General features: G+C 44.7%; 1 protein-coding gene and 1 long non-coding RNA gene across 3 annotated transcripts in view; one reads left to right on the top strand and one right to left on the bottom strand.

The window, feature by feature from the left end:
* Positions 1-7064, bottom strand: part of TGFBR1 (transforming growth factor beta receptor 1) — a 36337-nt gene extending 29273 nt beyond the window's left edge. The window contains exon 1 of one of the 2 annotated variants that reach the window (XM_069809270.1): positions 6900-7064. In XM_069809270.1, coding sequence (XP_069665371.1) covers positions 6900-6978 — 79 coding nt within the window. In that variant the 5' untranslated portion in view covers positions 6979-7064. Of the gene's footprint in view, positions 1-6117; positions 6272-6899 lie in introns of those variants that run through there. The other variant, XM_069809269.1, reaches the window with a different exon arrangement.
* Positions 1-11665, top strand: part of LOC138690355 (uncharacterized) — a 68270-nt gene extending 56605 nt beyond the window's left edge. Inside the window, exon 4 of the long non-coding RNA XR_011329213.1 lies at positions 11650-11665. This is a non-coding gene — a long non-coding RNA (uncharacterized lncRNA). The remainder of the gene's footprint in view (positions 1-11649) is intronic.
* Positions 11666-12225: the final 560 nt, after the last annotated feature.

Here is a 12225-nt window from a genome sequence, read left to right on the forward strand (position 1 = left end):
GATATCATGCACTCAAATAAAAGGTGATCTCAAATACATATTCCATCTCAAAGGCTTGATTCCGAGTTGTACCCCTTTCTCTGAAAAGGCCTCCTTCCCCCAAGATTTTGAATCAAAACAAATTATCACCAGTCATCCTCTACTGTTACAGAGAAGACCTAAGGTTCTTAGGACTCCCTACAGAAAGACAACCCATGTTTCAAAGAGTCACCAGCCCACAGACCAGTCAGAAAAAGGGAGAAAAAACCATGAAAGGGACTGCAAAACTATTTGTTTAGTATGAAGTTTACTGAACAAATAACTAGAAGGTATATGAAATGAGAACTGGGAAACGGGAAGGTAAAGCTTCTTAACAGTACTGTGGGGCAGGTACACCCGTCCTGACCGAGACCAAAACTCCCCAACTGCTCCAAGGAAAGAGCCACCACCAGAAGCCAAGGTCTGGGGGTCGAAAGCACCTCGGCTGGTGACGACCGTGATGTACACCCCTCGGCTGAGGGATAGGAAAAGCAAGGTCCTTTGGTCAACAGACAAGGCTCTCTGCCAGCGAAACACCTCAGTCGAGAAAAGCTTCCAGATCCCCCGACCGCAGGTGACCACGAGCCCCGATCCAGCCGAGGGTATAAAGGCAGCCCGCCGGGAGACCCCTCTTCCTCGGAGCCCGTCTTCGGAGTGGGGGGTCCGCAGCTGGAGACTCTCCCCTCAGATGGGGACGTCGCCTCAGGGCACTCCCCAGGGCTGAGCGCCTTGCCTTATCGGAGAGTGATCTGTGCATTTTAAGTCATCTTTCTAAGCTTAGATTTGGTTAGTTTGCATAGGGATAGCTCCCAGCTGACATCCTGAGCCTGTAAGTTGTGTTCATCGCAGTGTTTACAACCTAATATTCCTGTCCAATCTGGCTGTTATACCCCAACAGATCATAACTATTCAAACTGACAGTTACATTTTGATATCATTAAAGAAGAATGACTTCTGAAATATATCGTTGCCTAGTGTTTCTGCAACAAGTACCGCTTTTTGAAGATGCAATTTCCCACCTCCTCATCAGAGAAGTAAGGAAAGTCTTATTATTCAGAGTTTAACTACAAGAACATTTAACAGTTATTTTCCTGTTGGTGTGCCTTTCGTAATTTACACTTGAACAAAGTATTTTTTAACCCATTAAACCCATTAAAAGTTTCCTAAAATATTCACACATTGATATATATATATGTCAACTTTCTTAACAAGCAGGCCTTTATCTCACTTACTTTGTACCCATGACTTTTTTTTTTCTATTTAAAGAATATTCTTGGCTTATCCTAACTGCGCATGCATCTGAATGCTTACAGTAAAAGACAGATATTCATAAGTTACACTGAGTCACTGTACAGAGGCCAAGTTATTTGAAGTGAAAAATGAGGTTTGGGTTGACCTTGTTACACTTATGCATCTTCCCAATCTTGTGATGTTGTAGAAAGACACTGATACCACTATGACTAAGTAATGCATTTGGTGTCTTATCTTGCTCATTCATTTTGTTCCCATCTCTCTTTTGCTAAAGAATTCCCAATGAGTGCAATTTGATACAGTTTATACTTTTGTTCCAGTTTGATGCCACTATCTTCTAGTCTCCTGCCAAGACACAGTACGCAGTCACACACAACTGAATGGTTTCCTTGGCACTGACAGATCACTACTTCCTTCTGAAGCTACTCTCCCCCTCCCTTAAAAGCAGAAAGCAATGCCTGAACAGCTGAATGGCCAAAGCTTCTAGGAATACAGGTTTTTTGCTGCTCTCTAGTGGACGTACTCTTAAAAAAAATTAAAAATGCTTCAGCCCCCTTACTACTTACTCTTGCCACTTAAAATTCTTCATGCCTTCCAACTCAGGTGGGTAACAGAACTCCTGTATTTTACTAACAAGAAAACTAATTCAGAATCTTCAGCAACAATCCATATCAGGAGGAGAAGAAACAGAATTGGAATGTCCTTGCCCATGTCTCACTCTCCGGTTGTCTATGCGTAAAAGAACAAAGACTATGACCGTGTAAGCGTGTTGTAGATGAGACTTAACATCAGTGGGATGAGGAGATGTCAATGACCAACTGTAGTTAAATCACTTCATTCCTATAAGGAAGTGTTTTCACTTGTAACTGATCTCAAGAAAAACATATCATACTGTTGTCCTCTTGGAGATAAAATTTTTTGCTTTGTCTCCAAGTAGTCCATGTTCTTCTCAGAGAAGCATTACAGTAATTTTAAACTCTCAGAAACTAGTCAGGTCTTTAAGTTGACTTAAATGAATACATACATTTCTAGAATGGGTTGATAACAGTATGCAATGAAAGAATGGCAATGCTGATGTAAGCTAATCTTCCATAGCCAGTAACGTCTTTCAGGTATAATGTATTTCAATACATTCACTACATTTGGAAAACACCCTTTGAATCCACTACCACAAAAAAGCTCCTTCAAAACTACTAAACTCAAAGAGGAAAAAAAAAAAGTTTTCTCTTAGTCCATCTTTTCCATGGTGCAGAACTTTTTTTTTTTTTTTTTTTTTTTTTTAAGTATTACAACAGTGTTTGGATGGAACCACTACCATGAAGCTCCACTACCAACTGCTGAAAGGTCATGTCTGTTTAAGTGATATGAGGCTTGGGAACTGAAAGTACAGACAGCTAAATGAATGCACCGAAAGTTATATAGACAACCACTGACAAAGCCAAGAACAGAAATTGGGTCACCATAGTAATTTAGTGCCTTCTCTACTGCATTTCCTCACTGCGCCATGACCATTCTACATAATCGTTCCTGCTTTATGTGACTGACTACGATTACAGGAAAACAGTGAGACAAAGCAGTTATAAAACTGTGTGTGTGTGCGCGTTATGACACATATCATTTCATAGAAGTCATCAACAGCATACTTCTCATACCTCAAACCGATTTAATAATAGATTAACCTCTTCTGTTGAATACAATTACTTGGGTAATTGCTCAGGCTCAGACTCTCAGTTTGACAGTTTTGTATTCCCTTTAAAAAGCCTCTCTTCCATGGGTGCTGCAGCCTGGAAAGCCCACAGCGAGGGTAAAGCAAGCTGGCAACATAAATGAGACACTGAAACGACGCAGCTTGACAAGACTTAAAATAAGCTGGCTCCCAAGAGCTCAGATATTAATACTATATACAAAACGTGAACAGAGAATTAAGTACACCCTGTCCACTTAACTTTCAGAAGTCCGTACTGTTAGGTACCTATCGAAACAGTCTTCTTTTTTGTATCTGTTGTGTTTCTGAAGTAAGAAAATTGCACAAAGCCTTTATTTTTAGAATTGCATAAAACCCTGCGAATCACTACATAGTATGTGCTAACATCCTGCAGAACTACTTCAACCAGACAGTTTAGCATAGAACACCACCTCCAGCCAAAGAATTTTTGGTTGGAAATCCTATGTTGAAATACCGTCTTTCAATGAATGCCAACAAAGGGTATTAGAGCAGTTAAAATTTGTGAGGTGCTCTAAAAAAACCCCAAACCCACATCTCATTATGCATAATTAACAATTTTATATTAATAATACTTTGATTTATTTCAACATGTATCTTTGTTTTACGAATTTAAAAAAGACAAATAGTCTCAGGTCCCCAACAGCAGCATTATGCTGAAGAAGAAACTCAAGATCCTTCTCCTGTGACATTACAACTCTTCTCCCGTGGAAAATACAATTTTTGAACCCAAAATTTCACCAAACAGTGGAACTTCACCAGAAGAACAACTGGGACTCCTGGTTCCACAAGATGCAGAGTTTCAAGGGATAAAGGAGCGGGGCTATGACGTGCAAGAGACAGTAATAGATTTTGGGGAGATGAGCAAGAGGGCTGTAGTGTTTAATGGTAGTTTTTTTCCCCTATCCAATAAAATTTGCCAGAAGCAAAAAAGCCTGACACCGAAAGGTGCCGTCAGCTTCCTATTCTCTGATTAAGACAATCCCCTCAAACAATACACCTGACTCATCTCTGAACTCTTCTAGCTCAAGACAAAAAAATGTTTAGGTCTTACAATATGTGGGACATGGTTACATTTTTTTTTTTAACCATGATACTTCATGACCTTCACTAACTCATCTCACAAGGCACTAATTATGTTTAACTGTTGTAAAGCAACAGTACTGGATTTCAAGTTTTCAGGACAACTTTCACATACATTTCATCCATCTTTGTTAAGCAAAACTTCCACTGAAAACAGCAGGTTTTGGCGACCGAAGCGATACACTCAAGAAAACAGACAAATTACTTTATTAAGGCACTATCCTCAACAAGCAACGATAGAGCCTTGTGAAAAATCCCAGCTTCAAAAAAGCAGTATTATATTCTCTGTAGTGCAGGTGCCAAAGGGCACTAACAGTTTTTTTGCATCTCATCCATAAAGCTACTCACAGATACGTTCATGCCTCTTACAGCAAGATACATTAAAAATTTGTTTCTGGTATCTTTCATAGAACAGTATGCTTTAGAAAACCAAAAGAAAGTTAAAATTAAAAGCCTAGGTTATAATTTTACTAATGTTATGAAAACAGAAAGAATAAAGATCTTCATCTGCACTTTTAATTTCATTTCAGCATACAAGCCAGATTTCCATCTTTATTTGCAATTAGGAGCAATTGTGTGAATGCAAGAGTTCCTAAGAGATGACTCCCCAGAATTCTGGAGAGACCAAAGACTATGGCTCACACAGTTTAAAAAAATAAAAAAAGCTAAATTTCAGACTCTGTCTTACAAATTAGGGCTGTTCTTCTGTTCAGCTAGCTGCTGTGATTCATTACATGTCTGATCTCCATATAAACCGTATCACAAGACGATTCATTCATGCAATAAACACTAGTATATTGCAAAACAGCAGCATGAGAAGCAATCAGAAGATGCCTAACTTTTGTCAACCCATGATAAGAATACTAAGTAACAGCAGACAGATCATACCTTGCACTTCTTTGTCAACTTAGACCACAATGTTCAAAGAAATTAACCCCTTTACCAGTACCAGGACCTGTCTATGAGTTATGGATCTCTCCCCCCACCCCCCCACTCCCTCAGCTAGGAAGGATTTATCTTTTCTTAAACAAAAGGTAGCACACCACCACTTCCATCTTTAAGCTCTTCTATGGAAGTCTCTTGCCTTGTTGTCACATAAAGCTTTTAGACCTCAATTTCACGACTGAGATTAGGTGAAAACCATTGATTGATCAGAGGCATTAAAAGGGCAAAGAAAAATTCCAAGCTCAAATCAAGGTAAAATTTCCTTCAACGTCTAAATTGGATGCGTTACATAAGGAAGCTTTAAATTATTAAAGCCTGCTGCACCTTTTTAAGAACACAAGAACCGCCACGGTTCTTAAGCTTATTTCACTGTTTCCACATCAAAAATTCTTCCTCTTCTTCAAAAATAACATGGACAATTAACACAACATTTTAGTATAGCAAGTTATGTTTTAAGTAATATTTTCTTTACAGCATGAGTACCATCTTGGATTGAATGATGAAAAGCATGGATTTTTATCCCTGTCGAGGGATGTCTCAAAGCTGTAATTGAAAAAGGAAGTTGCGGTGCTTCTCCTCTTCCTCTTTAAACCCCAAATCAATACACAATCCACCTACAGAAGAATTTCGGAAGCAGACTGATTATGGAATGCAGTTTGTGGATCTGTCATCATCATCATCTAACCTTCTGCAGATGAAACTGAAACCTATAGAGTAGGGTGTCTGTAACGTTTGTACGCCGCGTTAGGACATACGGCCCAAACTGCTAACCAAAGAACAAAATGGGCTTGCCTTTTTTTTTTTTTGGTGTTAAATAGAAAAATATCCATTTCTCGCATTTCTGACTCCGCACGCCGGCCCTGCAACAGCACAGCTCTGACACCCCATCTCCCTCTCTCGCAGGAGAGCAGGGGTGCAGGAGGCTGGAGGCACAAACCCCCGCTGCAGCTCCAGGCTGGCCCAGAGTCCTCGCCGCCGCACACACGGCTCCGCTCTTCGGCTCCAGCCCCGGGATCACCCACCGCCACCTCACCGGCACGGCACGGCGCCTAACGGAGCTCAAGCATCTGACGTGGGAGTTCGGGGAGTCTTTTTACCTTCGCTACGTGGAACATTCAACACGTATCTCTCCCCCAGCCGGCGCCGCTCGCTTCTCCTCCCCCGCGGCACCCTTCGTAAGCGCCCTACAGCCCGCCGAAGGGAGACCCGCAAGGCTCGGCGGCGGCTTTTCCCCGCTCCGAAGCTGCCTGGAGAAGGACAGGCACCTTCCCCCCGGGACGGAACGGGGTGGTGGTTGGGTGGGGGGAACGGGGACCGTGTGTGTGTGCTCCGCCACCGATAATCAAGTTGCCTTCGCGGGCCGCGTACGCGCCTGGGAAAGGACGGGCCGGGGCCGGCGGGCTCGGGAAAGTTACCCCGGGCGGAGAGCACCCGAGGGGGCACCGGCGGGGGGGTGGCTGTCGAGGGGAGCCCGCCGCGGGAACCGCGTCCACCCCTCAGCGCCAGCCGCCCCCCCCCCCTCCTCCTCCTCCTCCTCCCGGCCCGGCCGCCCCACGTCTGCCCCGCGGCGCGGTCCCTCCCGCGGAGCCGCCGGTGCGCTCGGCCAACAAAGGGACGAGCGATCCCCGGGCTCCGCCAGCCTCGGACACCCGGGGGATTGGGGGGGGGGGGGGGGGGAGAGGAGGAAGGCGACTCCGCCCCAGCCGGCCCCTCCGCCATGTTGTTGAAAGGAACCGACGGGGACCCGCTAGACCCCCGCCGCTCTCCTCCTCCTCCTCCTCCTCCTTCCCCCCCCCCCCTCCTCCGCCGCCCCAGGCACCACCTCACCCGCTCCCCTCCCCTTCTCCCACTCCTCCCCGATCACGCGTCCCCAACTCACCGGCCGCCCCGGGGAAGAGCAACGCGGCCGCCGTCAGGCACAGCAGGGCCCAGGGCCGCCGACCGGCCGCCACCGCCATGGTCCGGTCCCGAAACCGTGAGAGACGGGAGCGAGCGAGCGGGAACGAGCGAGCGGGAGAGAGAGACAGCGCGCGCGCGCGCGCGCCCCCCGCGCGCCAGGATTCCGCCTCGCGACGCGACGCGGCGCGCGCCTCCCCCGCCCCGCCCCGCCCCTCCCGCCCTCAGAGAGAGAGAGAGAGAGAGAGAGAAACAGAGAAACGCTCGCGCCGCCGGCCACCTCCCCGCCTCGCTCTCTGCCGCCGATAGAACTGACGCGGCGGCGGCGCCGCCTGATTGGCCGCTCGCCCCCGCCCCGCCCATCCCGGCAGCTGCGGAGAGCCCCAACAACAACAGGCGGCTGGAGGGCGTAACCGGGAGGGCGGGGCTGGGGCTCTGATTGACGGTTGGCCGCGGGGCCGGGGAGGACGGCGGGAGCGCAGCCGGCCCCTGTCAGCGCGGCTCCCTGAGGTACTTGGCGGGGCGGGAGGCACCGCGGCTTCTCTCTGTAAACTTGCGAGCCGGCGGTGCGGAGAGCACCCAGGCGTGTGGCTGTGAGGCGGCTGTCGCCAGCAGCGGGGAGGACCGTCCCGGCCGGCACTCCTCGCCCTTCTAGGCTGGCTGGTTGTGAGGTGCGGGAGGGGGTCAGGCAGCCCTCGGGTTGTCTGGGGAGAGGGGGAGAAGCCGCGGTAGCTGAGGAATTACTCCTCTTCGGAGATGCTGCGGCTGGGAGACGGGCTAGGCTGGGAGGAGCGCGCAGAGAGCCCTCGGGTTGCTCCTCGGGTGGGTTGTGGCTGTAACCCCACGAACGCTCTTGACAGCTTACTCGCTGCTAACGCGCCAGCTTGGCGTACGCAGGAGGCACCTCAGCCCTCGGGCTGCTCGTCCTACAGGCCGCTTCGCAGTTCGGCGGCAAAGGGTTTGTCTTCCCGCAGCGCGAAGAGCTGCCGGGTAGGGCGTGCAAGCTGTGGTTCTGTGTGAGAAAGGAGCAGCCCCGGTCCCCGTGTGCAGCTCCCGTCGTGTTTCACAGTCTGCGCGTAACTGGAGGAGTTAATTGGGAGTGAGAAGCGAGCCCGCACAGTCCCAACAGCTGTCTGAGGTTCTACTTGGTCTTACAACCTGTGGCAGCTAGCATCCGCCCCGTGAAGAAAATTACCACGACTGAGATTGTTCCTTTTATCCACGGCTTTATTAGCTTTTGCACGGGCAGCAGGGAAGAAAGGCTCTCCTCTTCCCTCTTGGGATCCGCTAACCACTCTCCCAGTATTTACCTGCTTGCTCTGGGAATCCTCCCCTGCCCGCCCCGTCCTGGCTCCGTTACCTGGCTGTTGTGCCCAGATCCTGAATCAGTTCAGAGCTTCTCAAGTTCAACATATGCTTATGCTACTTTTGTTGCTCATTTTGCTTGCTGTGTGACCCTCCAGTCATAGGACAAGTCACATAGGTCACAGGTGCTTTTCCACTTGTTACCTGCAGTCACTCTTGCAAGCTTCACTTACTGTCTCTGCCAGATGGTGACTTCCCAGTTCATAGTGTTCAGGGCAGCAACCTCCACGCTCCTCAGTGCCGTGTTCACTTCCATGTCACACTGATCTCCTGTCTCCTTTTTACTTGCAGTTGTTCAGCCAACACAGCCTTTATAAAAAGTCTTGTTTCTCCTACAGTACAGTCCACCTGGGTTAAGAATCTCGGTAATATAACAGTTCAAAGTGAGGTAAATTTTTATTAATTCATTCTCTTTCCCTTTCTCTCCGAGCAACAATCGGCATCATACATAAACAGACCCTAGTTATATTGTCTCTTGCAAAATAATATTTTAATGACGGACGTCCTTCATGACAGGTGTTGGACCAAACATCTGGATTTGATATAGATTCATGCCATAATGAACTACTGAAGTTGCCAACACCAGGCAAACATGTTCTTAGTTATCCATATGTAGAAATACTTAAAGGGCTAATCCTCAAGTAATATACTAGCATCAGAAAGAAATACCAAAGCACTGTTAAAATTGCTGAAATCCCGAGGCACTGTTAAAATGACTCAGATCCCAAGGCATCTTTTAAATTCATATAGAGCACTGAAACCATAAGTTAAGAAAATTACATGCTTGGGAAAAAAAAAATCCACTATTCATTTCCCCATCACAGATCTTCTGGATTTAATGATGGGCCACAGCCAATATCTCTGAGGGAAGGCAGGAAACGGGAAGCAGGGCATGGTGAAGGATTTCTTTCAGGGCTCCCAGTTCAGTCCTGCGGGGAGCGTTCTGAATTAGCATCCTGAGCGATGTTTGGCTGCTAGCCATAGAAAGAGTAAAACAAGTCAGTAACTTGCAGGTAACCGCTCACCAACTAAGATGGTTTCAGGTCACTTTCAAGCAGTGAACAGTGCCACCACAAATTAAATATTTTTGCTGGGCCTCACCCTTCTTTCATAACATGCACGAGGTAAAGACCACTGCTGAAGAAATACCTACAATTATGTCATCCTCTGTCCTGATCCCTGGGTACCTATCTGTAATCTTGTGTACCGCATTAAATTCAAAAGCCAAAGTAAACTTGAGGCAGAAGCAGCAACTGCAAGCTACTGAAATGGATTCTATGTGTCCAGACTTGCCCCTTTTCTTGCCATGTTTGTATTCCATGTTTCCAGATTCTTAGGACTGCAGCTCCTGGTCTTGATTAACATGGAGTCTAAGAACTTCTGACTGTGATACAGACTCTTGATGTTAAAAGGGCTCTGGTAGACAACTGGATCTTGTTCTTGTTAGAAGGTCACTGACTGTGAAGGTCAGTGCCTGCACCTTCTCCCATTAGCTCCCCCTTGTTACTGTAAGATTCATCCCCTGTGTTTTTCCATCATCTTTCTCCCACTATCACTTCTGCAGTCAGTTCTCCTCTTGAATGTTTTGATGTTCCCGTTCCTTCATATGAGCTTCATAACTGCTTCTAGCAGTGCAAGCATGGGGTTTGCTGGTCTGGGTAGGACTCTGTATCTTTAGGAGGGTTATGTGAGAGGTACTTAGATTTACTTGTTGAGCTGCACAGTAGTTCATGTTTCATATTCTGTTTGATAATTTATCTATCTTTTTTGCTATACAAGATGGAGCAGTTAGATAAAAAATACAAAATACAAATGGTAGCCTGAGAAGAAGTAAATAATCGGTTTCTCCCCATGTCTGCAAACAATTGAATGCCAATCCAAAAAAAATGAGGAGATCTTATTTATGACTGCACCTAGTTACATTCATCCTTAAATATGCTAGTTAGGCAAATGAGACAGTCAGCAAACAGTTTCCAAGATACACCTTTCTGTAAAATGACATTTTATTTAGGAAGAAAATGACTCTTCTGTGATTTCAGATTTTTCAAAATGACAATAATTGCTTGGCCTTTTTCTGCCAAAATAACATGAAAAAACAATTTCACTGTACAAATTTGCCAAGTTCAGTAGAAAGCAACTCCTCACCATTGTATGTTTACAACATTTTAACTGGATTTATTAAACATTGTTCCTCAGCATTTCATGTGAGAGAATCCTTCGAACCACTTCTTACCTACTTTAATCCATCTTTGTTTTCACAGTGCTTACTGAGAATGGAAACAATGTAGTCAGTGGAAATATATTTAGAAGAATAGGCTAGAAAAACATTTTGCCTAGCCTCATTTATGTCATAAATTAAAGAATTTCCACCATTCCAATTATAGAAGGATGCAACAAATTTCATCAGCTTCTTAATGCAAGATAGAACACAAAGCAAGATAACATAGAAAATCCAAATTATCTGGCTTTTTGAATTCTCTTTAGATCATCAAAATGGTTGAACCTATTTTAAAAATCCTTGCTTTTTAGATTGAGTAAAGCAGGTTATTATACAGGGAATATCTGCAAATTAAACACAGGTTAATTTCTTGCTTCTGTACTAGAATATGACATTTATACACATATGCAGCACCCACAGGGAGAGAGGATGAAATAATTAATCTTTACTTAGTGGTAGTTTTATTTCTTGCAAAGAATTATTGTCAATCTTCGAATGTTTCTTATGCTTTCTTCCTGGAAGTTGGAAAGCAAAATATTTGTGACTACACGAAAGGTTCAAACAGAACTCTCTAATGCAAAAAACCTATATACTAAGAAACTACATAGTGCCTTAGAATATGACCAGTTTTGAAAAGGGACAAGTGGTGAGGTGATAGAAAATGATACAAACCAAATTGTTCTATAGGTTAGTCTTTGACTAAGATCAAGGGTATGAATGTTCTTGCATTATAAGCTGATTTACTTAAGAAAACGGGCACTAATAAATACAATTTTTTTAGTTTTTAAAGTAAGAATGTGTGGAAGTGTGGTAGGAAATATTATTAACGGTGACCACTAAAAGCTTTACTAGTCTTTCAGTGTAAGAGATACTCTATCAGGGTAATAAAGAATTCTAATGAATCTTTTTCTCAGCAAGAAGTGCTGAGAGAACTCTATGCACAGTTAGTGCTAGAGCAAGAGGAAATAAAGGGGTTGCAAAACTTAATTTGCAGTTTTTACAGTTTTCTCTCCATGGTAATTAGCTAAATTTTGTCTGCTTTTTTAAGAACTATTCAGAGCATCATGATATTTACAAATTACATTCACTAAGGAACTCAGCAAGAGGAGAAATACTGGAAGTGTAACATTTACCAAAACAACAGAATAAGCTACTTTAAAAAAAAAACCCCACCCAAAACAACAAACACCCACCCCCCACCCATCGATATTCCTGAGCAGTTTTACTCAAACTAGGACAGAAAGGATCAAAGTGCTTATTAGCGTGCAATTTCTATAAGCACACAAATTGGAAAGTTCAGCAAAGAACTGTGATCTCGCCAAATCAGAGACAAGCAAAAGAAAACACTTTTTTGAAGTCACTGCTTTATAAAATTCTCAGAATTACTCATTTTATAAGCTTTATAACATTGCCTGATTTTCGTCACCAGTGCTTCCAAAACTAAATACAGTGAGATCTTAGTTATTCAAAACCCAGTTAATCATCTCCATTAACAGAAGGCCAGTTGAAGCTTAAGACAACGTGAAACCGTTTTTGCTTTTAATTTAATTCACTGTCTGTGAAACACACCAGATCCATATCTCGGAGTTACGAGTTGGGCAGCCCAGCAATACACCGCATCGGTATGCAGCTGCTTGATCCCTCCAACTAACACTCCTTATTATACAGCTAATAGGTTTGTGGATACATTCGAGTGTTTTAAATTCTTACTCTGCAGTTTAGCAGA

The sequence above is a fragment of the Haliaeetus albicilla genome, chromosome 21, assembly GCF_947461875.1.
Source record: "Haliaeetus albicilla chromosome 21, bHalAlb1.1, whole genome shotgun sequence".
Lineage (NCBI taxonomy): Eukaryota > Metazoa > Chordata > Aves > Accipitriformes > Accipitridae > Haliaeetus > Haliaeetus albicilla.